The sequence below is a fragment of the Gracilinanus agilis genome, chromosome 1, assembly GCF_016433145.1.
Source record: "Gracilinanus agilis isolate LMUSP501 chromosome 1, AgileGrace, whole genome shotgun sequence".
Lineage (NCBI taxonomy): Eukaryota > Metazoa > Chordata > Mammalia > Didelphimorphia > Didelphidae > Gracilinanus > Gracilinanus agilis.
Window position 1 is genome coordinate 86,003,906 of NC_058130.1, and position 25,744 is coordinate 86,029,649.

Consider the following 25,744-nt stretch of genomic DNA (forward strand, 5'->3'; position numbering starts at 1 on the left):
GGGGGGAGAGGAGGAGAGAGGGAGAGGGGGAAGAGGAGAAAGGGGGAAGGAAAGGAGAAGGGGGAGAAGAGGGAGGAGGGAACCAGTGGGGGAGAGTAGAGAGGGGAGGAAAAAGAGAGATACGAGGAGCAGGGGAGGAGGGAGGGAAGGGAGGAGGGAACAGAAAATATAGAGGGAGGAGGGGAAGGAGGAAAGAAGAGGGAAATGGAAAAGGAGGAGGATGAGAGGAAGAGGAGAGACGAGGAAGGGAGAGAGGCAAAGAGGAAGATGAGCAAAGATGGCAGCGAAGGGGATAGTTGAGCCACTTGTAAGGGGTCAGGAGCGGAGACAGACTGCTCGACTGGGGTAAAGAAAACCCGAGTTCAGATTTTTGCCTCAGAAGCTTAATAGTTGTGTGAAGCCTGAGCAAGTCACTTATCTCAACTCAGTTTCTTCATCTGTAATACTATCAACCTCATAGTGTTGTTAAGATAACATGAGATAATATAATGCTCTTATGAGCCATAAAGTGCCATCTATCACCAATTATCATTAATTTTATGGAATGTGTGAAGGGGAAAGAGACCCAAAATGTAACTCAACTGCAGAGGGCCAGAGATAATAGTAGGGGTGACAATGTGGAATGAGGACTGTAGCTGAGGACCACTGGGTGAAGAATGGTAATGAAGGAAGACGCAAGCCAAATTGGGAGAAATGGTGGGGGTGCTTAAACGGAAGGGTTTAGGACAAAAGTGGAAGGGAGGAGGTGGAAGTCCCAATTAAAAGAATTGGTGGAAACCTTGGGTCTTATATCTGTTTACTGAGGATATGGCTAATCAAAGTGCAGAGATAAAGAGTTGAGGGACAGGCAGAAGAGTAGAGGGAAAGTGAACTGGGTCAGAACTGTTAGTGAGGATGCTGGGGAAATGAGGATGAGGAATAAAGGATTAAGAATATGGAGAGTGGCAGTAGCTACTCAGTAGATTGAGAGCCAGGTTTAAGGATGAGAGGCCCTGGGTTCATATTTAGCCTTAGACACTTCCTATCTGTGTGACCCTGGGCAAGTCACTTAATTCCCATTCCCTAGCTCTTACCACTCTTTTGCCTTGGAACCAGTAATAGTATTGATTCTAAGATTAAAAAATAAGGGCTAAAAAAAAAAAATGTAGGGATTCAGGCTGAAGATAAGGGATAAAAGACTAAGAAGTAGGAGGCAGAGATGAGGGATAATTCTTGGAATAGATTTCTCTGATTTATTGAAGCTGTTCGTCTTTAATGAAATTAATTTTATCCAATGGGATTCTCAAAGGAAAATTAACCGGTGATAAAGCTGATGTGGGGGAAGGGAATAGAGGGAAGGATGATCATGATTATGGTGATACAAAAAAAAAGGACCATTAAAACATAATATACATTGCACAGACAAGCAGGATTTTTGTAATGGGTTGAATTTATTATGTACCTTTTTAAAGAAAGCAATATGAAATTTAAACATTTTCATATACAATCCTTTTATGTTTTTGTATGTGAGGATGCTCATTTTTGGTGAATATTCAGAATAAAAAGTATTTTTTAAAAATTAGAGAAGAAAGGGCTTTTAAAACTAATTGCTCTACAAATGCATAGTAATATCAGTTGCTTCATATAAGATGATATAGTATGACTGATTTATATGTAAGCATAAACAATGATATATCATTATGCAAAACTAAAATGGAATTTATCCAGTGTTAGGAAATTTTGAGTTTTCTTCAAGATTTTGTTATTTCATAGTTTTCCCTCCACACAACCACCTCCATACTTTAATACATGGTTTCATACCTTTTAGAGACACTCTTGCTTTGGCCAACTCCTCTTTTCTTGAGCTCAGCCACCAGAGTGGCCAGTCCTCTCTTGAACCTCTTCAAACTTAAGTTGATTTTCATGTGACAAGCAGGAAGATAGCCACAAGGCTCATATGTAAAGCCTTTTCATATTCAGCAAGATTTGCCAGGGCTTGTATTCCACTAGCATTGCCTCAAAAAACCCAGGGTCCCTTGCATGCTGTCATACGACATCTGAAGAGGACTTACGGGGAGGTTGTTTTCATAAAGGGGACTAATATACTGTTCATTGTAATGGAACTGGTGATATGTCAACTTAAAATATTTTTTAGCAATTTCTTTTTGAAACTGTGCTGTCTTTATTATAAGTTTTCTCACGGTCATTGTTACACGGTTTGTATACATTTTCCCACCTGAGATGTGCTATGTGAATTAGTCTCTTTGGTAGTTTATTTTTTACAATGAAACTGTTATAGAAGATAGATTTTGTAGGAATATGTTTTAGCACCCTACAAATAGTTATAAGGATTAGAAATAGTGTGTCTCTGTGTGTGCACATGTGTACATATATACATATGTGTAAAATAGGTTTTTTTTGCAGTATGTCATCAAAAAACTAAATCTCCGAAATGCCTCCAGCCGAGAGCGGAAAGCTGCTGAGCAAGAGGCTCAGCTATTGTCTCAGCTAAAGCACCCCAACATCGTTACTTATCGAGAATCCTGGGAAGGAGAAGATGGCCTGCTTTACATAGTTATGGGTTTCTGTGAAGGAGGGGATCTCTATCGAAAACTGAAAGAACAGAAGGGCAAACTTCTACCTGAGAACCAGGTGGTGGAGTGGTTCGTTCAGATTGCTATGGCCTTGCAGGTATTAATCAGTGTGGTAGCATCTAATCTTCTGATCTTTTATGACATAGCATTTTAGTGACTTTTATTTTGGCATAAGCTTTCAGCTGGATTGCAATTTTATCAAATATCCATGGAAGGCTAGTTACCATTTTATGTATATAGACAAGGATATTTATAATAATGGCATAAACATCTGGCATGCTGCAGTTAAAGTACAGCTTTTTAAGTTCTATGCAAAAAAAAAAAAGGCACTTCTTGAGCCACAAATTATTGACCCTTTAAGATACTTGTCTTCAAAGGAAATCTAGGGGAGCTCCCTGACCTTTGCTTTGGGAGTTATCGGTTGAGGAAACTGAGGCAGGCAAAGGTGAAGTAACCTGCCCAAGGTCACAGAACTAGTGAATGTCTGAGTCAGGATTTGAACTCAGACTTCCTGACCCTAGACCCAGTGTTCTGTGCACTTCATCCTCCAGCTGCCACTTTTACTCGGAAAATATAATAGTCTCAATTAGTGTAGTCCCTGAATAGTAAGGCATGATACAGTAACCAGTGTTATTAATGATAGTATCAGGCATCCAAAAAATGATTGTTAATGTTTAATGTAGTCCAATCACGGAGGTAGGAAAATATGTTGCAAATATGTGTATTATGTTTTAGAAATATTTCCATCCTAAAATGGTTAAAATAAAGGACACTTTAACACTTAAAAGAACTATTTATTTTTCCCCAGTAGTGCCAGGTATATCAGATGTCATTTGCCATAAAACACAATTTTGCATTTCTACCCCAGTGGTATTTGTATCTGAACAAATTTATAGTTGTTATAACTTTTCAGCTCACAGAAGGTAATATAAGGGAGAGATTTCAGACATAGTTCTTTATTTTTAGGAATAAAATTATGCTTATATTTTGTTTTTTATAAAAGTAAAATAAAATTTCTTTCGATAGAAGTTATTTAAGTTTCTGTGACCACATATTGAATAGATTCATTATCAATTAGTCACTTCTCTTTTAAAAAGGTTTGTCTTTATGAAGCAAAGTTTGGGGGCCTGATTAATACACATGAAAATAGAAATCTGGATTCTCTCCCACAGATGGAGAGAGCAGATTAAAAACAGAAAAATAAGCTTATATTTTATAGATGCAGATATAAAAGTGAGCTAACTTTGGAAGCATGATTTTGCATCTGAGCAAATTTTCTTTGAATGGCCCATTTAAATTTTCAAAGATACTATACATAGAAATCAACCTATGCCCCTGCTTGGAGACTGACCTTATCTCTTTTCTACAGCCAATCTTTTTTTGTGGCAGGACTAACAATCAGACATTAAATGGCTAAAAACACCCACTAGAATAGCAGAGAGAAGATATAGGGACAGCCCATAATCCTGAAAAAGAATTGATTTTGGAAATGTGTGATCTGATAAAATTAGAGCCTCACATGGATAGAGCTCTTTCACATTTGCAAAGAACTTTAAATATACTCTTTCATTCAAGCTTCTCTGTGACCACATGAGGTCCTATAAGTATTATTGACCTTTACTGATGAGAAAACTGAGGCTCAGAAGTTAAATGACTTGCCTGTTGTCATACAGGAAATATCAGAGACAGGATTGGAATATAAGTCTTCCTGATTTCAACTTCAGCTTTCTCTCAATGACCTTAAGTCTAATGGAGAGAACTCTGGGCCACAAGTTAAGAAATTTGGATAACAGTTAATTGTGGTTATACCTCTGACACTGACTAGCTGTGTTGCCTAGGCAGAAAACAACTTCTGTGCCCCAGCATCTTGATCTGTAAAATAGAAATAACAGAGGCAACATGATGGGTTGGAAAAAAAACCCTGGTTTAAATCTTAAATTTTAAATCTTAGCATCTCTGATACTTACTACCTGTGGGCTTTGAGCAAGTTATTTTCCATCTCTTGCCTTCTTTGTAAGATTAAGAATGAACATGATTCCTCTGTTTCTTCTTAGCTCTAAATCTATGATGCTATCTTGAAATAAATTTGCCTCAGTAAAAATTGTATTTCCTCTCTTTAATGGGAAGAAATAAAATGGTTTTTAACTGGTAAGTGTGATTCTAAAATGTTAACTTTTTTTAAACCATTGTGGGTTACATTTTACATTGTCCTTTAAAAATCATGTTTGATATCTGAGTGCCTAGACATTGTAGAAACTTTTGGGGAAATGACTTTGTAGTATTTTTATAGCCAAAGAATTCCAAAACAGTAACCTAAAAAGAAATGGATTTTTTGTGTACTACTAATGAAGTTTTCTTTCTCCCTTTCAGTATTTACATGAAAAGCATATCCTTCACCGAGACCTGAAAACTCAGAATGTCTTCTTAACGAGAACCAACATCATCAAAGTAGGCGATCTGGGAATTGCCCGAGTATTAGAAAATCAATATGACATGGCCAGTACACTCATTGGGACACCTTACTACATGAGTCCTGAATTATTCTCAAACAAACCCTACAACTATAAGGTAGAGAAGGGCTACCACTGTCAACTTATCCTGCTTCTAAATGTTCATATTTTTCGTGTTAGATTGAACAGTAGGGTAGAATTGCCTTTGAATTTACATGGGGAAAAATATCTTTTATTACAAATATTAGGAAGCATATAATGAAACCATCCTGATCCTTTTTTTTCTCTTTCCAGTCTGATGTCTGGGCTTTGGGATGCTGTGTATATGAAATGGCTACACTGAAACATGCTTTCAATGCAAAAGACATGAATTCTTTAGTTTATCGAATTATCGAAGGAAAGGTAAAATTAAGTCCAGAACGGATTATATTTAGTGTTGGGAACAAGATCTGTTTAGCTCAGCATTGCAAATAATCACTTGCCCAGGGTAAATAATAATTTATGTTAAGTGAGTAGAAAAAAACATTTTACATCTCATATGGAGAATGGTGAACTTAGTGGTGGAGGAAATGGACTGATAATACTTTTTAGTATCAGTTTACAAGACTGGTTTAATTGCTTTAGAAATATATTATTGGGTAGCTTTTTGAAAATAGGTACCCTAGAACAATACAGATTCAAAGGAATTTTGAGAGGATGTTTGGTCCATAAAAAACAATGATATTAAATAGATATTAAGTGAAAGTCATTGAAAATAAGCCATGTGGGTTTCATCCTATTTTTGTTCTGCAACAATCATCATCTGTAATAATTTATATCTATTCCTAAATTGAGAATTGCAGAAAATTGTTATTATGTTTGATGTGGAAGTCATTGTGGCAATCCCTTTTAATATCGTAGCATTTCATGATTAGTGTTTGGGCATAATGCTCATTCCCCCAAAACTGGGTAAGGGTGAAGCTTCTCTACTACAAGGACCAGGGAAACACTATGGCTATCCAACTTTAATCTCTTATTCTAGACACACGACTAGCCAACAACTTCCTGCCCTAATTAAACTATTTCTAGACTAGAAGTAAAAATTATGGTATTGTAACTATTCAGACTATTCCTATCCAAAACAGTTTAGCCATTGCTATCTTAGGTACCCTGTTTATGTTAGCTTGGTCACTGTGAGTGCATGTTGGAAACTGTTATTATTTACTTTTTTTCCATACAACATTGTCATATTTGTCTTTTTGTTTCTTTCTACAGCCGCCTCCAGTGCCAAAGGAATATAGCCCACAACTGGCAGAATTGATAAGAACCATGTTAAATAAGAAGCCTGAGGAAAGACCCTCTGTGAGAAGCATACTCAGGCAACCCTACATAAAACGCCACATTGCTTTGTTTTTGGAGGTCACAAAAGCGTAAGATATTTCCCTTATAAGACTCTGAGGTAAAAAGTGTAATACTTGCAGTAAAGTAAGACATCTATATTTTTAACATTTCTATAAATAAGAATTATAGCCAAGTCTTTATAGCAAATGACTTAAATGACTAGACTCTTTTGTTTTAATTTTTGGCTATGTCTGTACTTGTTAAAATAGAAAACTTAAAGGGCCAGAGTTTAAATCGTTTGCCTGTGTAGTATTTGTTTACATCTTTGATTCTCAGACCTCTAAAGGACCCATGGAGGGGATCCCTCAGAAAAATAAGTGCCCATTTTATCTCATGTATTTTTTTCTCCCCAAATAGCTGTTCACAGACCTGTAGCTTTGGTCACTCACAATTAAATTTTGAAGGGATAGGCATGCCTCCTGTCTTTGTGACATTGGGTAAATTACTACTTGGAGCCTCAGGTTTTTTATCTGAAAATAAGGTGGTTCTACTAGGTCTCTGGAGTCCTTTCTAGCACTAAATCTATGAACCTGAGATTTAGAGAGATTAATTGACTTGCCCTTATGTTAGTGGAGTAGAAAGAGAGGATTGGTAGCCCTAGAGGTCAAGAATAAACTGTGGGGAACATACTAGAAGTTAAGTAGTGTAATGAGGAAAGTTAAAGGAGAAAGGACCTTACAGAGTATGGCCAGATCAAGCCTAATCTTCTTTAACTTCTTATGTCTTTGCCTAAAGTCCTGGGCAATGATCAGTAATGTCCAAAATGAAAACCTGCAACCCTTCATGGCAAAGAATTAGGCTTCCATGTATATCAATGTGTCATGGATCTATAGCTTTGACTTTGTGGGAATGCCCCTCATTAAGATAACTTGTAGTACTAGCCCCTGACTCAGCAGAGAAACCTTAGGTTAAATGATTTGTTTCATCACTTCGGGTAAGAAGCTGGATTTTGTATCCAGTTCTTTTGTTTCCCTGACCAGAATTTTATCCACTATGCCACACTGCATCTAGACTCCCAACAAAAGTGGTAAATCAAATATTTTCAACAGGAAGAGTTGAAAAAAGAAGGCTTCTGGCCCACTTGACTGTTAATAATAATAGGGGTATAATAATGAGGGAGAGCCAGTGAGCCATTTATATAGCACCTTAAAGTTTACAAATATCTCATTTGATCCTCACAACAACATAAGGAGGTAGGTTCTGTTATTAACACTCTATTTAACAGATGAAAAAACTGAGGCATACAGGTTAAGTGACTTGCCCAGGATCATATAACCAGTAAGTGTCTGAGCTAACTTTGAACTTAAGACTTCTTGACTCCAAGTCCAACACTATTCACTATACCACCTAGCTTATTAGAACCCTATTGAATATTTGTTTTCTCTTTGGTTTTTTCTGATCTGTGTACAAGGTGTTGTTTTTTTTCCCCTCAGTCATATATACTTTTAAATCTTATTGTTTTTGAATCCCCAGCACACCTAGCACAAGGTGGGGCACCTAGTAGGTACTTGTTAAGTAATTGAATCTTGCCATGTTGAATGAACAACTTTTTAATATATTTTCCTTATTCCTTCCTTCATGAAGAAGAACTTCTAAAAGTCATATTAAAAACTGTAACCCTAAAGCCAGACCTGTTGCCGAAGTTATTTCAGTGAAGACTGAATCAAACAATGAAAAGATCATTGCTCAGCAATATTTCTCAAAGGATTCCAAGACACCTACAGTGGTATGTTTCTATTAAAAAAACACATTTAATACAACTGTTAAAATAATAGATTGTTATATCAGGCTATCAATTTATGTGAAATATTTGTATTTTTCTAAAGAATATTCTATAAAAGAATAAATTCTAAAACCATATTCAAAAGACATCATGTTAATGAAGTTACAGAATATATAGAATACTTTAGATAATTTGGATTATTAAAATGCTTATGATATTAGTACCATAGTAATTCTAAAGCACATTTGCTTCAACCTTTGCAGGTTGAAGAAAAATGTTTCTCCCAAAATAAACCCAAGGAGGCTTGTGTCTCAGAAATAGCTTGTCTTAAAAGCCACTCCAACAAGAATGATGTGCACAGCCCTGGAGACTCTTTAGCAACAATCAGCAAGGTGGATATTAACATCTTGCCCGCCACGGAAAGGAAAAACTCAAAGAGTGACAACTTACTACAAGACGACAAATTGAAATACTTGGGTATTTCTAATGAACCAGAAGCTAAATTTAATGTTTCACTAGTGAAGGAAGAGAGGCAACAACTTAGTCCTAAGCCTGAAAATCTAGTTCCCTCACAGACTTCTATTGAGAACACTGACGAAGAGAAAGACACCATGAAACTTGTTCAGCCCATACACAAGGACCTAAAGCCAGTGGATCAGGTAAGCCTTTTGGCCATTGTCAGCTCATTGTCAGGTTTCAGAATATAGTAGGGAGGAATAGTTGAATCTTACACAAGTTATCTTGTTTAGAGCCATTAAAAAAAAACAAAAAACCCTTACCTTCCATCAATACTATGTATTGGTTCTAAGACAGAAGAGTGGTAAGGGCTAGGCGATGGGGGTCAAGTGACTTACCCAAGGTCACACAGCTGGGATGTGTTTGAGGCCAGATTTGAACCTAGGACCTCCCATCTCTAGGCCTGGCTCTCAATTCACTGAGCCACCCAGCTGCCCTCTTAGAGCCATTTTAAAAAGAAGTTTCTGTAAACCATTTTATATAAAAGCTAAAACGGGGGATTTGGACTGAAGAGATTCTTAAATATCTCTATCTTGATGATAGCAAAGAGGGAGAAATTCAACAACTGCTTAAATTTCCTTCCTCTTTCCCTTCCAACTGTCCTGTTTTCCATCCTCCTGCCTTTCTCTTCCATCCTCCTTTCCTCCTTCCCTCATAGGCCTTGCCTCTCTGATGCAATGATTTATGGCTAAGCCAACTCCATAACCATTTCTAACTTTTTACATTATTTTTCCTCAGTCCTCAGTGCATTTCCACCACCATCTGGGCTAGTCAACTTCTAGTAGAGAAGATGTATAGTCAAAAGCAGATTGTTTATGTTGTTTAATAAAGAAAAGAAAAAGTAGAATGGTGAGGAAAAGATTTTAAAAACCTGGCAGCCAAGAATTTTGAAGATGAAGTGAAATATAGGCCTAAATTTTCTTTATTCCTTACTTGACTGTCAGATTACATTCACATTAGTTAAAAGCTACTTTTGTTACTATTTTTGAGCTGATTGTTATTTCCTCTGGGTTTTCTTTGTTTATGAAAATGCAAGACCTTCTTTTTTTCAGGATAGTTTGGACTCCACCGAAAAACTCTTAGCTTCATTTGTTCCTGTTGTCCTGGTAAGTCTAACATATCTCATTTGATCCAATAAATAAGGGTTTTTTCTCTCTTAAGAATTTGATCAGCTAACTTGATCTCATTTAATTTCTGATGAAGCAGTTTATAAGTTTTGAAAAAATCACTCAAGCTTTTTCATATTTTGTAACTATTTTCTGCTTGAATGCATTGTCAAAGAAAAAGAAGAAAAAATATTTTTCCTGTAGTTTTATAATTTTTTGGTTGCTAGTAGATGTAAAAACTGTTTTTTACTTAATATCTCAGCCTTACCTTGTTTTACTATTCAATTATAAACTTTTCTCAAAAAAAAGACTACTATCAATGCCCTATTAGTTATTAGAAAATAGACACTACTGTAGTAAATATGGTACAAAACTTTTATTTTAATTTATTATCTGTCAACTACATATACTTTTTATTTAAAATTTTAGTGACATTTTGTTTTTATGTTACTTTCACTTTTAAATATATTTTTCCTTGCCTCTTAACCAGTGAGACTTTTTTTGAATGAAAAAAAGAAAAAAAAATCAGGTCAGCAAAATAAAGCATTTCCTCAGCCAAGTCTGAGTATATGCAGTTCTCCATTCATAGCTCCCTACTATACTAAATTTTTAGTTTAAAAGAAACAAATAGTATTTTTACTGACACACATAATTGCTTTTTGCATTAAAAACTTAATAGAATATTTTTAGCCCAAAGAGTTCAGTTAAGTTCAACAAATGTTTATTAAATAGATAGGACTGTGCTAGGTGCTGAAGAGACCAAGACAGAAATAAAATTTTCCATTCTCCAGTATCAGGGATTCTACTAGGGGGCACAACATGTACATAAGCAGTAAAGGGAGAGGAGAGAGAGAGGTTTGACAGCTGAGAAGATCTGGGATGGTTTCACAGAGGAAGAGATACCTCAACTAAACCTTGAAGAAAGATAATGACTCCTTAATATTGAAGTGAAGAGAGAATACATTCCAAGGATGATCCTATGAAAATGTGCAGAGGTGAGAGATGGATAGAAGATATAGTTCAGAGAATAACTAGTCCAGAATAATTTTGTTTTCAGTTGGGCAAATAGAAACAAAGAATTTCGAATTGGGACAGAATAGAGTGATATTGTTTGATGACAGGCAAAGGTTAGCTACAGGGCATTTTTAGAATTTCTGCATGTGCCAAGGGAAGATTGTTCCTCCAAGTCGCAAGAATGCTTCTTAGATAGGAAGTGGGAAGGCTTGGCCGTTTAGAAAATTAAAATCCCATTTCATTCCATGGATACAAGAAATTATTTTTCATTTTTAGGATAGAATCAACCCATGCTTACAGCCCCATAGTTCTGTGTCTGAGCCCCTCCGTTCACGGCAACGAAGGCAGAAAAAAAGGGAGCGAGTTGAACGAAGTAGAGAGAATGGACAGGTGGGCAGAAACTTCTTTGGGATAATTTATCCTGTATTTTTAACAAGGTAAAATTTTCAAAACTACCCTAAAATTGGGTACTCCAATGCCTCATTTTGGTATGAAGGAGACCTTGAATTTTTAATAGAAAGGAAGTTCTGATAGGTTCTCCAAGCTGAAAATATTTAACATCTGGTCCTTGTGATAGACCAGCATTTGTCCAGCTGAGGATCAAACTGAATCTCTAGAGGGTTGTTGTCATGGTAGTCTCAAAACTCTTTTAGAGATAATGTTTATTTTGTTAAATATTTCCCAATTACATTTTTTAAACGTATTAACATTAATTTTTTAAAATTTCAAATTCCAAAATCTCTCTCTCCTTCCCATCTCTTAAAGCAAGCAATATGATATTGATTATACACATGAAAATATACAAAACATTTCCATCTTAGCCATGTTGCAAAAGAAAGCACAAAAAATAAGAAAAAAATTTTAAATTATCCTTCCATTTGCACTCAGAGTTTATCAGCTTTCTCTCTGGTTCTAGATAGATAGCATTTTTTATCATGGGTCCTTTGGAATTGTCTTAGATCAGTAATGGGCAAACTACGGCCTGCAGGCCAGATTTGGGGGTGGCTGAAATGTTCTGTCTAGCCACTCGACATTATTCCTAATCTGACGAATACAATGAATAGGATACAATGAAACTTCGAATGTGTTGCCTTAGAAACAGACTGACAGATGAGCATTTCCTTTCCTTTTACCCCCTCTTTAAAAAGTTTGCCCATCACTGTCTTAGATCATTATTTTGATTAGAGTAGCTAAGTCTTTCACAGTTAATCATCATTATGCTATTGCTATTACTAGGTACAGTGTTCTCCTGGTTCTGTTCACTTCACTTTGTATCATATAGGTCTTTACCATGTTTTTCTGAAACCATCCCCTTTGTTGTTAATTAGAACACAATAGTTCTCCATCACAATCATATAATACAATTTGTTTAGTCATTCCCCAATTGATGAGTATCCCCCTAAGTTTCCAGTTCTTCACCAACACAAAAAAGAACTGCTGTAAATGTTTTTGAACAAATAGGTCCTTATTTCTTTGATATCTTTGGGAAATAGACATAGTAGTGGTATTATGAGTCCCAACTTTATAGCCCTTTGGACATAATTCCAAATTGTTTTCCAGAATGATCGGACCTGTTCAAAACTCTACCAGTAATTCATTAGGGTCCCTATTTTTCCACAATCCCTCTAGCATTTGTCATTTTCCTTTTCTTTTATGTCAGCCAGTCTGATAGGTATGAGGTGGTACCTAAGTGTTGATTTAATTTTCATTTCTCTAATTAGTAGTGATTTAGAGCTTCTTTTATATAACTATTGATCACTTTGCTTTCTTCTCCTGAAAGCTGCTTGCTCATATGCTTTGACCAATTATTAATAGGGGAATGAGTTATATTCTTATAAATTTGACTCATTTCCCTATATATTTGAAAAATGAGGCCTTTATCAGAGAAACTTGATGTAAATTTTTTTTCCTTATTTCCTGGTTTCATTCTAGTTTTGGATGCATTCTTTTTGTTTGTGCAAAAATTATTTTTATTTCATGTAATCAGAATTATTCATTGTGATTATTCTTGTGATCCTCTCTATGTCTCGTTCAACCATAAATTCTTCTCTTATCTATGGATCTGACGGTTATGTTTTTCCATGCTCTCCTAATTTGCTCATGGTATCCTTTATGTCTAAATCATTTTGACCTTATCTTGGTATGTGGTGTGAGATGTTGGTCTATGCCTAGTTTCTGTCAAACTACTTTCCAGTTTTCCCAGAAATCTTTGTCAAATAGTGAGTTCTTGCCCCAATAGCTTGGATCTTTGAGTTTATCAAATAGTAGATTTCTCTATGGGCACTTACTACTTCATATTGTGTACCTGACCTGTTCTACTGATCCTCCACTCTATTTTTTCCAACTGCAGTAACAGATTGTTTTGATGATTACTGCTTTGTAATATAGTTTGAAATGTGGCAGTAGGGTGTTGTGGCAACTCTTTGAAGACCATCTACTAAGATAAAAAGGAATTATGATCTGAATCAGAGGCAGCAGCACTTACTGCTAAAATCAAATTCTTGAAGAAACTTGTCTCACTTTGGTTGTCTTGGATTTAGTTAGATTGACTGTTGCTCATAAGATACATAAAGACTATCAACAGAAGAACAGGAAATATTTGGAAAGGATGATATACTAAAATTAGCTTGAAAATATGAGCCAGTTACAAATTGTAGGGAGAATGTTTCCTTTTGGGAGAAGATGTAAAGAAAGATCATTTGGAATGTGTTAGGGAACAGGCCAGTATGGCTACCTCTACAAATCCCCTTGGTGAGGTATGGATATTTAAATTTCTAAATGGAGGAGATAACTGACTTCTTGAAGGAGTTTCTTTCAGTCTTCTTCCTTCTAGGCATCTTAGAGAGCAGTTAATTTTGGATGGATGATTTTTATAAAAATATAAATTTGAAGCTTTTTACAGCAAGCTTTTAGAAAACAGTTTGGGGGGATTATAGTATGGAGTGAAAAATGGAAAAGGATGGATGAAACTAAACTTGTCTTACACTTTTTTTTTTGACTTCCCAGGAAGTTCCTCCTAGACCTTTGCCTTCTCCTCCCATTGCAAGTAAAGTAGTTAAGAAAACAACACATAGTGATACTACTAAACATAGCACAGAAGTAATGGTGTCAGTAGACAGTTCAAGAAGCAGCGAGATAACATCCTCAAAGGTTTGCAGAATTTTTTGAAATTTACTTACCCTTTGTAATATTTTTTATGTGAAAACCTGGATAAATTGTGGAATTCAGGACAGCATAGTGTGGTGGAAGGAACACTAGACCTAGAAGCAAAAGACTCTAATTCATATCCCATCTTTTACACTTAATAATTGTGTGATCCTAAGAAAATCACACATTCCTTAGTTTTTTCAGCTACAAAATGAGGATAATATGCCCCATACCAACCTCACAATATTTTTAGGAAAAGTGTTTTGTAAACTTTAAAACTGCTATTTGAAAATGGACTGTTATTCTTCCAGCCCTGGTTTGCAGAACAGTTTACTAGAAGATGGCATGTGTCTCAATTCCATGGTGAGAACTTGGATAGTTAGGTAGCTTCCCTGGTTCTGGTCCCCTGAGACTTCCAATATATTTGAAATTAAAGAAGATTAAGTATTTTTTAAAAACACATTAACAACTATTCACATGCAAACCTCCTAAATATGAGTGCCTAGCAGCTTGTTGCTTTGAGGTTTGATCTCAAAGTGGGCCTTGAAGGCTGGTGCAGAACCTTTTCATGTGCTAATGATACAGTAACTCTTAACTCTCATTCCTTAAAAGGATCGACCACTGTCTGCCAGAGAAAGGAGGAGACTAAAACGGTCACAGGAAGAGTTATTTCCCATTGGTAAGAACTTTTCCTCTTCCTCAACCCTTTGACAAGGGAGTTAACAGTGCATCTATATAATTTTTTTCCCCTGTGTGGCAGCATAAAGAAAAGAAATTGTATTTGATGAGTTATGGGAACTTTCAAGGTCCTATTTAGGATTTTTGACTAGTTCAAAGTAATTTAGATAGTCTTTAAAAAATCAGTATATCTTTTGGGGTTGGGAAAATGTGATCCCTTTAGAAGTATATATAACTAATATAAAAGAATACAGTAGATTGTTCAAGTAAATTTTTATTGTTTTTCCACTTCTAAATGTAGCCTTAACTTGTCTAGGTTCAATGCCTTGTGCTCAAAAACATGAATGGAGAATTGAAGCCTTTGGGGAGGGTAATCCATAACTAGGGATTTTTAAGAAAAATGTATGAGCTAGCTGTTTAAACAGATTACATTTATGTAGTATCTTACAGAGTACAATATAGCTCTTGAGATGAGTAGAATAAATAGTCTCATTTTAAAAATAAGAAAACAAACTCAGAGGTTAATTGATTTACCCATAAACAAATGGCTAGTGTGACGCCAGATACTAAGTCTTCTATACTTCTCTTGTCCCTTAGTTTCCTCATATAAAATGAAGGAACTGCACTAGATGACTTCTAAGGTTCCTTCCAGCTCTAAAACAATGATTCTATGAGTAGAAGACCTGTGCTCTTTCTACTAGATGCTTCCCACTCTGCCTGAAATTGTTGTTCCTACTTTTAAGCCAACTGGCTTTTGACAGTTTTTTCAGGTCCTTCAGTGAGAAGAGCATCTCCGGATTCAGGAGAAGGAATGAATTTGCACATAGAAAATGAGCACTTGAGTGCTCATCAGTTATCTTCAAACATAGATACCTCTCAGGTAAGCCAAAAGCCACATTCCTTAATTGGGAAATGTTTACATTCATTCTTACTGTAAAACTTCACTAATGGGAATTACCTTTAGTTAAGAGGCTAAGATAATTTGCTTTTGCCCTATCTTTTAAAATAGTTCCTTAAATAATCCTCTCCTCTTAACTCCAATTTCTGATGAAGAGATGATCCTTCTTGCTAGGGCCAAAACTTGATCTCATCCTTTCCTGTCTTCCCCTGCAGATTGTCCTTGAAATCACCTCTCTCTCAAACCTTCAGAATCTTCCTATCAATTGACTCTTTCCCAGCTGTCTGCAAATATGTCTGGGTCTCCGTTGGCCTTTAAAAAATAGAACAACTGATTGGACTGTACCATCCCTTCAAGCTACCATCTTATATCTCGCCTCTTCCTAATAAAACTTCTAGAAAAAGCTGTCTGTACTTATTACTTACACTTCCCCTATGCTCATTTATCAGCCACTTGCAGTTTGGTTTCTGAACTCATCATTCAGCTGAAACTGCTCTCTACCAAATTACCATTGATCTTTTTTTTTAAAAACCCTTCTGACTTAAAATCAATACTGTGTATAGGTTCCAAGGCAGAAGAACGATAGGGCTAGGTAATAAGGGTTAAGTCATTTGTCCAGGGTCACACAACTAGGAAGTGTCTGAGGTCAGATTTGAACCCGTGGCACCTCTTGTCTTTAGGCCTGACACTATCCACTGAGCCACCTAGCTCCCCTCCACCCCATCTCACCCTCATTAATTTCTGAATTGCCAGATCTGATCACCATTTCCCAGTCTCCATCTTTCTTAACAGCTCTACAGCATTTGTCACTTGATCACTGCCTCCTCCTGGATACAACTTTTCTGGATTTTCATGACATCGTTCTCTCCTTGTTTACTTCCTCCCATTGGACCACTCCTGAGTCTCCTTTGTTAGATCATCATCCATATTAGGTTCCATAACTAGGTGTTCCCCAGCACTTTGTCTTAGACACCCCTCTCTCTCTTCTTTCTTGTGACCTCTTCAGATCCCATAGACTTCTATGCAGAGGTTCATCTGCATATGCAGTCCTAGTCTCTCTTTTCACCACTCCAATATCACCAAATGTCTTTTGTATATTTTGAACTAGATCTCATGGAGATCTCATAATCAACATATTCAAACTCATTACCTTTCTTGTCAGAATGTATCCCCCTTCCATAATTCCTTATCTCCATTGAGGACACCATTGTCCTTCTAGTCATCCAGGTTTACGATCTTAGTATCACCCTTGATCCCTCATATATCAGGTGCCAAATCTTATCATTTCTACCTTCCATCATGTCTCACACCTATCTCCTTCGTTCTACTCATAAGGCTACTATCCTAGTTCAGTCCTTTATCACATCTTACCTTCCTTATTACAGAGTTTTCAATTGGTCTCCTAACTTTACTTCCCTCCCCTCTCCAAACTATTCTTTGACAGCTACCACAGTGATTGTCCAAGTGCAGGTCTGGCTGTGTCATTCCTCTACTAGGTAAATTTCAGTTTATCCTTCATTTTTTTCCATTTATTGTCTCTGGGATCAAATATAAACTCTGGTTTGGCACTTAAGTCCTTTATAATGCAGCTCTAACTTACCTTCCTAATCATATGTATTCTTCACATACTTTGTAAGTCTAGTCAGACTTGACCTCCTTGCTTTCTGTTACACACAAGCGTCTTGCCTTTGGACTTGCTTTCTTTCTGCCTGATATCTATCCTCTCCTCATTTGGAGCTTAGGATACTTTGCTTCTTTTAAACCTCAAGTACCATCTGATAGGTGAAGTCTTTCCTGGTCCTTGTCCTCTTTGGCAGCTAGTGCCTTCTGCACAGTCCTGAGTCGCTTTATCCTGAGCTTTTGGTCATTCATTTTACTGGATAAACCTGTGTGGTGAGATGTCATGTAACTCAGAGACTATGTGGCCAGGTGCCTGAAGAATTGACCTCAGAGCCAGAAGACTCAGGCTAGAGTCTTTTCTCAACTTCATGTTGCAAGTGGCCCTGGCCACTCTTGGCCACCCTTTAAACAGAAAGGCAGAGAAGTTTCCACTCTGTGTTAAAATGGAAGTGCCTCCCCAGAGTTCCCTCTGCCAGTGAAATCATCCAGCCAGCCCTTGGCCCTAACCTAAACCCTGGATTTTACATATACTTATATGTGTACATGGTGTCTTCTCTAATTGAATATAAAGTTCCTGAGGGCTGATACTGTTTGTATCCCCAATGCCAGACACATAAGTAGTCACTTAATAAACTTTTGTCAATTGAAGGTGATGATAACAACTAAAGGAACACACTTTAGAATATATTCACATACAACTAATGCATATACTATTATTACTAAAGTACTTGGTCTGGAGGGATGGGGGCAGCACTCTGTCTCTAAAAGGTTCGCCCTTAGGCTAGAAGTATAGGCAGGTTGTGGAGGGCTTTGAATTTCAGGTTAAGAAGTTTAAGCTTGGTTTATTAGGTAATAGAAAGCCACTGCAGATTTTTTAACATGACCAGATCTATACATAAAGATTAGTTGGAAAGCAGTATGAAAGATGGTTTGGAAAAAGGAGTCAAAACAGGAAAACCTAAAAGGAAGCAATTGTCGTTGTCCAAGTAAGTGTTCTTGCTAAAGGTCTGTGCCTTGATGGAGGCAATGGAAATAGAGGGAGAGATAGGTGTGAGAGAGATTGCAAAGGCGAAGTTGACTGGGCCTCATAACTAACTGTATGTGTTACGGTGAGGGAGGGAAAAGTCAAAGACAGAACTAAGATTTCATATGTGGCAATCTGAATAATATTACTAATAGAAATAATGAATTAGGTCAGAGTAGTTAAATTGTAGATAGATATCTGTTATTTTAGTTCCTAAGACTGTTTCATATAATTGCATTTTGGGTATATAATTGCTAAAAATTTTGATTTACCAATAGGAAAAGAAATTAGTTCGTTGTCTATCTGAGGATGAGTTAAGTTCTTCTGCAAGTTCTACTGATAAGTCAGATGGAGATTCCAAAGAAGGGTAGGTATATTTTTTAACCTTCCTTCATAGATTAGTCCAAATATGCCAGTGCAAGTCTTTTTTTTCAACTGCTCTATCTTACTTATGTATGTTAATGAATGCATATGATTTTCATGTACTTTTATTCACATAGAACTATGTTAACTCTTCTACAGTTCTACAGAAGCAAATTTACTTCAATTTTATACTAGCTTATTAGATGGTTTTAAAAAATTTTAATAATACTTTTTTAATAATAATACTCTCTCATCAGGGAGCTTTCCTTTGTGACGAAGATTTTTATCCAAACAATTCTGCAAAAACAGCCAGTATATAAACTGTGTTATAGCTTATACAACATTCTACATTCATAATCCTCACCCCAGCCATCCACTTCTTTCATAAAAAGAGAAAGCTGCATTTTCTCATTTTTTCTCTAGGATCAAACTTGGTCATTTTGATTATGTAACTTTCAAGTTGCTGGGCTTTTTTCCTTGATTATTGATGGGGAAAAACCTATGACTGATAAATATCAAATAAAAATAGGTATTAAATTAGAAGTGGTAGTCATAGGATTGTGAAATGTCATTAATTTATTTCCTGCCTTCAAATAATTGCACCTAAATTATCCTTCTCATATGACTCTGTCTCCACCATCTACCTTTAGCCTAATGTTTCAATTTCATAATCCAAAGAGGCTTGGATGAAGAAAGCAATGGCATGTTCTTTGCAGGTTGGACATCCCAGAAGAGGTCCAGGGGGAATGAAGTATATGTAAAAGGGTCAGAGGCCCCACACCTGGACCTACAGTTGAAGAAGCAGATTTTTTTTAAAATTTTTTATTAATTAAGAAAAGTTTTCCATGATTACATGATTCATGTTCTTTCTCTCCCCTTCTTCCACCCCCTCCCATAGCCGACACACAATTCCACTGAGTTTTACATGTGTCATTGATCAAGACCTATTTCTATATTATTGATATTTGCACTAGGGCGATCGCTTAGAGTCTACATCCCCAATCATATCCGCATCAACCCATGTGATGAAGCTGTTATTTTTCTTCTTTGTTTCTACTCCCACAGTTCTTTCTCTGGATATGGGTAGCATTCTTTCTCATAGGTCCCTCAGAATTGTCTTGGATCATTGCGTTGCTGCTAGTAGAGAAGTCCATCACGTTCGATTGTACTACAGTGTATCAGTCTCTGTGTACAATGTTCTCCTGGTTCTACTCCTTTCACTCTGCATCAATTCCTGGAGGTCTTTCCAGTTCACATGGAATTCTTCCAGTTCTTTATTCCTTTGAGCACAATAGTATTCCATCACCAACAGATACCACAATTTGTTCAGCCATTCCCCAATCTAGGGGCATCCCCTCATTTTCCAATTTTTAAGAAGCAGATTTTTAAAGGAACTGAAACAATGGGTTTGCCAAATATTGATCCATTGGATAAAAGATAAAAATTGACCTAATATAGCCCAGTAAGATGACTCCAGAAAAAATCTGAGGGGAAAAGAGTTGGCAATATGAAGTGATGGGATTAGCATACTTTATCTAATAAGTAAGAATAAGAAATGTTGCTATGAAGGCACAGAGGGCCATGTTAACTGGCAAGACCTCTTCAAGGTTTTCTTTACTCCTTTGTATGTTTCCCTGCAGTGCATAAAACACACCGACACAGTGGTTAGGTGACTTGCCAAGGGTCACACAGAAAGCGTTTGAAGCCTGATTTAAACTTGGATCTTCTAACTCCGAGTCCTCTACTTTGTATCCACTGCATCAAAATAAGGAAGTTTGGATTACATGATTTTTAAAAAATCATTTGTTGTTCTAAATCTGTGACTCTAAGATGCGTTGACAGTAGGAAATTTTGTGGATTGGTAAGATCATTACAAGTTCACAGAGTTTTAAAATTCTTGAAAAACTAGTCATCCTAGCCTCAAATGAATTCTGATTTGAAAATAAAACATGAGCGTTCTGGATCTCATAACCAACAAGGTAGAGGACTAGCTATTTCTTTTATCCTTATATCCTCTCAAAACTCTCCAATATAGGATTTCTGTAAAAAAGATAAAACCAACTTAACTGTCTTCCTAGTCTGGAAAACCAAGAATCCTAAAGAGTGAACAATTCAGTGAACTAACAGCCTGGAAGAGTAATCCGTGACCCCTAACATGCTCACTCATACTCTATATAGGGCTGCATGGATTAGCTATGGGCTTGCAATGAAACTCTATTCTGCCTTTATCCTGCTTCTTTCTAGTGGCTGAAAATCAAGACTGAAATTTACTTAAGCTGGGAAAGTAACTCACCCACACACTGTATTGCAACATGCTCAGCCAGAGAACAGGGAACTGGGGCAGGACAGGTTTATGACTCTGAAGTACTCAACAACACCTGAGGGAAAAGAGCCACCCCCATATCTACCTGAGGGCAAAGCCAGAGGTCCCTGAAATGTGAATTGCCCAGCATGGAAAAAGTCTGAGATAGCAGTGGGGTCCAGCCCATAGGGGAACCACCACCAAAAGGGAAGAAGTAAGAAAATGAACCCTAGGGCAACATAAGGGAAGAAAGACCAAAATTACTAAAGATCTCAGGATGAAGAATATTGACAGACCTTGAACAAAAGCACATAAAGCAGCAGTGAAAATATTAATAACAGAAGGGAATGTGGCTTCAGGATCAACCAAGAGACCTGTTATCTGTGAATGAATATTGCAACACAAAGGAAAAGGAATCAACCTCTGAGGAAGAAGAGGACCCTGTGGATTCCTAAGAGAGTGTGAAACCACAACAGAATGTTTCCGAGTAGGTTAAAAGAGAAATAAAAATTGTGAAAGCAGATTTTATTTTCTGCTTTCATAATTCTTTGTGCATAGCAGAAATAATTGGCAGAATTCTAAAATTTAGTTTCATGCTGATAAGTCTTATCAATGAAACAAAAGGGATAATCATTGATTAGGAATGCAAATACACAGAAATGAAGGAATCTCAAAGAAGAGAAGCATAATGCAATAGCATTAAAAAGCATGACCATGCAAGCAAAATATTTATTTCTGACGCAGGATGTACAGAAATAACTTGAGGATTATAGTTCTCCCAGGAGAATATGACAAGTCAAAAACTTGAATACTATTGTGTCTCAAGAAATAATTCAAGAAAGCTGTCTAGAACTTCTAAATATAGAAAAAGAACAAAGTACCAATCAGAAGAATCCAGAGATTGCCCCTAAATAAAACCCCTATGCTGCAAACTCCAGTGTACATAGTGATTAAATTTAATGATTCCAATGATAAATAACAACTGTGAGAAACTAGGAAAAAGACTTCCAAATATAAAGGAAAAGAAATTCAAATTCTACACTCACAAGAAATGGCAAGAAGGAATGGAATAGGAGCAGTTAGGTGGCTCAGTGGATAGAGTGCCAGGCTTAGAATCAGGAGAACCTAGTTTCAAATTTGACCTCAGATACTTCTTAACTATGTGATCCCAGGTAAATCATTTAACCTTCTTTGCCTAGCCCTTGCCCTTCTGTTTTAGAGTTGTTACTAAGAAAGTAAGGGTTTGAAAAAATGGAATGAAATTATTCAGAAGAGCAGAGGAGCTCAAGTTACAACTCAGGTGACTACCTGAGTCAAGCCATTAATGAAAAAAGAGGGACTCATAAAAAAGAGGCATTCAAAAGCATTTCTAGAAAGAAAATCAAATTATTTTTATGAGGCAAATATAATCTTAAAACCTAAACCAGGGAAGCATAAAACATAAAAACTACAAGAAACAATATCATTAATGAATATTCCAAAATTTTAAATAAAAATAGATTATAGCAATTCATCCCAAAAATAATTTATCATTGCCAGGTTGGATTTATAACAGGGATGCAAGGATGGTTCAGCATTAGGAAAACAATTAACATAATTCTTTTGAAAACAAAAGCATCCAAACTATATAGTTATTGTAATAGATTTGGAAAGCACCTTTGTCAAAATGCAACCCTCATTTGTGCCCCAAACCCTATAAAACCTAGGCAGAAAAGGACCATTTTAAAATATCATTAAGTCCTGAGTTCAAATGTAGCCTCAGACTCTTTGTAACTGAGTGGCCCTGGTCAAGTTACTTAATCTTTATTGCCTAGCCCTTACTGTTCTTTTGTCTTGGAACCAATATTTAATATTCATTCTAAGATGGAAAGTATGGGGTGTTTTGTTTTGTTGTTTTTTATCTTTTTCTTTAAAACTCTTACCTTCTGCCTTAGAATTAATACCATGTATTGGTTCCAAGACAGAAGAGTATAAGGGTTAGGCAATGTGGGTTAAGTGACTTGCCCAAGGTCACACAACTAGGAAATGTCTGAGGCCAGATTTGAATCTAGGACCCCCTGTCTCTAGACCTGGCTTTCAATCTACTGAGCTACCCAGCTGCCCCCAGCATGTTGTTTTTTTTAATTAAAATATTATTAAGAGTATATAAAACTGAAAGCTAGCATCATATATAATGATTATACAGTAAGAGTTTTCCCAAGAATTGTGAGAGTAAAACAAGGATGCCTATTCTCCCTATGATTATTGGATATAGTTCTGGAAATGATAATAATAGTAATAATACAAGAGAAAAAATTAAAGACATTAGGTTAGGTAAAGAAGAATTTAAAATATCCCTATTTGCTAACAATATGAAAGAGTAGTTAGAAAATTTGGGGGGATTGGCAAAAATTCTAATTGAGACAACAATTTTAGCAAACTTGTAGGCTACAAAATAAGCCCTCAAAAATCAGCAATATTTCTATATGTAATGCCATAATTCAAAAGAAGTCCTAAATAACTACAAAATGTTTAAAATATCTGGGGATCAACTTACCAAAACACACAAAAAATTTTAATAGGTTCAGTTACAGAGTGCTTCTTAAAGAAATAGCTGAATGTATACTCAATGTCCATTGCCCAGCTGTGCCAATATAAAAAAAACGATAACACCAAAATTACCTGACAGTTTTAAAGTTATACCAGTCAAACTATCAAAGGATACTTTGGTTCAGCCTAAACTGGAGGAGTTCTCGGACTGCATTTTTGACACCTCTGGGTTAAAAAATAGATAAATTGATGGGACTAAGCAAAGGATAATCAGACACAGTGGAACTCAGTAACTTTATAATATAATATCACCAACTTTATGATATAATAACTATCAAACTCAATGTCTGATAAAGTAGAAAACATAGATTATTTAGAAAAGAATTCCCTATTTGGTTAAAAAGAAAAACTGCTGGGAAAACTGGAAGGCAATCTCTCAGAAATGAGATTTGGGCTAACACCCTCTACAGTTTTGCACATTACTTTTTTTTTTTTTTTTAGATTTTTTTTTTTTAAACCCTTGTACTTCGGTGTATTGTCTCATAGGTGGAAGATTGGTAAGGGTGGGCAATGGAGGTCAAGTGACTTGCCCAGGGTCACACAGCTGGGAAGTGGCTGAGGCCGGGTTTGAACCTAGGACCTCCTGTCTCTAGGCCTGACTCTCACTCCACTGAGCTACCCAGCTGCCCCCTGCACATTACTTTTTAAATGTGATCTTAACATTAAAGATCAGATTATTTTTAAGAATTAAAAGAGGAGCAAATCATGTACCTCTTGTGGCTATGGTAAGAGACATGCTCTTAACCAAATAAGGAAGAAAGGCACCCACAAAAGGCAAAATAGGGAAGTTTGGTTGATGTGAAACTGAAGTTTCTGCCAAACAAATTAATTCAGCTGGGGCAAAAGGGCAAATAGTAAATGAAAAAACATCTCTGTGTCAAGTTTCTCTGATAGAAAAATCTTAGTTATCTGAGATATGTAAACAATTAACGTAGGTGCATATTTGTGAATAAATGTATACATAAACATACATATATAATACCTGTGGAATCCCCTAATAGACAAGTAGGCAAAGGATATGAACAAACAGCCGTCAAAAAATTACAAACTAGGCTTCCGGGTTAAGATGGCGGCAGAGTAAGAAGCAGCTCTTAACCTCTCCTGACTGAAACACACAAAACTCCTCAAGGGGACATAAAAACAAGTCCAGACGAACGGAGGAACCCCACAACAGGGCACAGCGTGGAAGGTACGTGGAATCGAGACATTTCCAGGCTATAAAGGGCTCTCACTTAATCGCGGGCTGAGCAACCGCCCCACCCCCACCCCTCCACACTCATCTATAGCTCCGAACCCAGCTAAAAAGAAATAGAGCAAGTTTGGGGCACCCATCGAGTCATCAGCAGCTCCGGGACCTGTTCCTGAGAGCAGCAAGACTTAGGACCCCATTAAGTCAAAAAACGCACGCGAAATCTGAGCGCAGGAGCAGAGAGTGGACACTGGGCGCAGGCGTGGGTGGAGGCAGACACAGCCAGGAACTAAAGCTCTGAAAACCTGAGTGGGGAACCAGTGCAGACGGGTATACGACTGTGGAAGCAGCGCCCTGAGACTTGTAAAGGAACCTCCTGCAGAGGATCAAGCAAGGGGGTCCACCAGGGGGCTTGACCTTGGAAAAAACCAGAACTCAGACCTCAGGAACCAATAGAGCACAAACAGACACTGAGCGCGAGGATAAATCTGAGAAGCTGCTGGGCTAATGATGGCTACTCAGTCACAGGAAGTTCAGAAGAGAAAGAATAATAATAACAAGAAAAAGAAGTCTTTAACACTCGACAGCTTTTACATAGAGAAAATCCAGACAACCGAGCAAACAGAGGAGGAGAACAAACAAGCATCCAGACCCTCCTTAAATAAGGAAAACTCCTCACAAGCTATGGAAGAGTTCAAAACTGAGATTTTGAGGAAAATGGAAGAGATCTGGCAAGAAAATAACAGTTTAAAAGGTAGAATCTTGCAACTGGAAAGTGAGGCTCAGAAACCAAATGAACTGATAAGCAAATTGAACACCAGAAATGACCAGATTGAAAAGGAATACCAGAAGATTAGGGCCGAAAACCAGAAGATTAGGGCCGAAAATCAATCCCTAAAGGCTAGAATTGAGCAACTGGAAGCTAATGATCTCTCAAGACAACAAGAACAAATAAAACAAAGTCAAAAGACTGAAAAAATAGAAGGAAACATGAAATATCTCAATGAGAGAGTGACAGACCAAGAAAACCGATCTAGAAGAGACAATTTGAGAATAATTGGCCTTCCAGAAAAACCAGAAATTAATAGAAACCTGGACTCCGTACTAAAAGAAATTATTCAGCAAAATTGCCCTGAAGTCCTACAACAAGAGGGCAATATAGACATTGAAAG

General features: G+C 36.8%; 1 protein-coding gene across 3 annotated transcripts in view; it reads left to right on the forward strand.

Annotated features, from left to right (window-relative positions):
* The window catches only part of NEK4 (NIMA related kinase 4), a 35,610-nt gene that overhangs the window by 632 nt on the left and 9,234 nt on the right, over positions 1-25,744 (forward strand). The window contains exons 2-14 of one of the 3 annotated variants that reach the window (XM_044673415.1): positions 2,404-2,670; positions 4,944-5,141; positions 5,318-5,425; positions 6,278-6,432; positions 7,988-8,129; positions 8,390-8,785; positions 9,695-9,748; positions 11,039-11,152; positions 13,769-13,912; positions 14,522-14,588; positions 15,349-15,467; positions 18,408-18,496; positions 19,209-19,330. In XM_044673415.1, the coding sequence (XP_044529350.1) occupies positions 2,404-2,670; positions 4,944-5,141; positions 5,318-5,425; positions 6,278-6,432; positions 7,988-8,129; positions 8,390-8,785; positions 9,695-9,748; positions 11,039-11,152; positions 13,769-13,912; positions 14,522-14,588; positions 15,349-15,467; positions 18,408-18,496; positions 19,209-19,242 (1,887 nt within the window). In that variant the 3' untranslated portion in view covers positions 19,243-19,330. Of the gene's footprint in view, positions 1-2,403; positions 2,671-4,943; positions 5,142-5,317; positions 5,426-6,277; positions 6,433-7,987; positions 8,130-8,389; positions 8,786-9,694; positions 9,749-11,038; positions 11,153-13,768; positions 13,913-14,521; positions 14,589-15,330; positions 15,468-15,700; positions 15,887-18,407; positions 18,497-19,208; positions 19,331-25,744 lie in introns of those variants that run through there. The other 2 variants (XM_044673330.1, XM_044673494.1) reach the window with 2 other exon arrangements.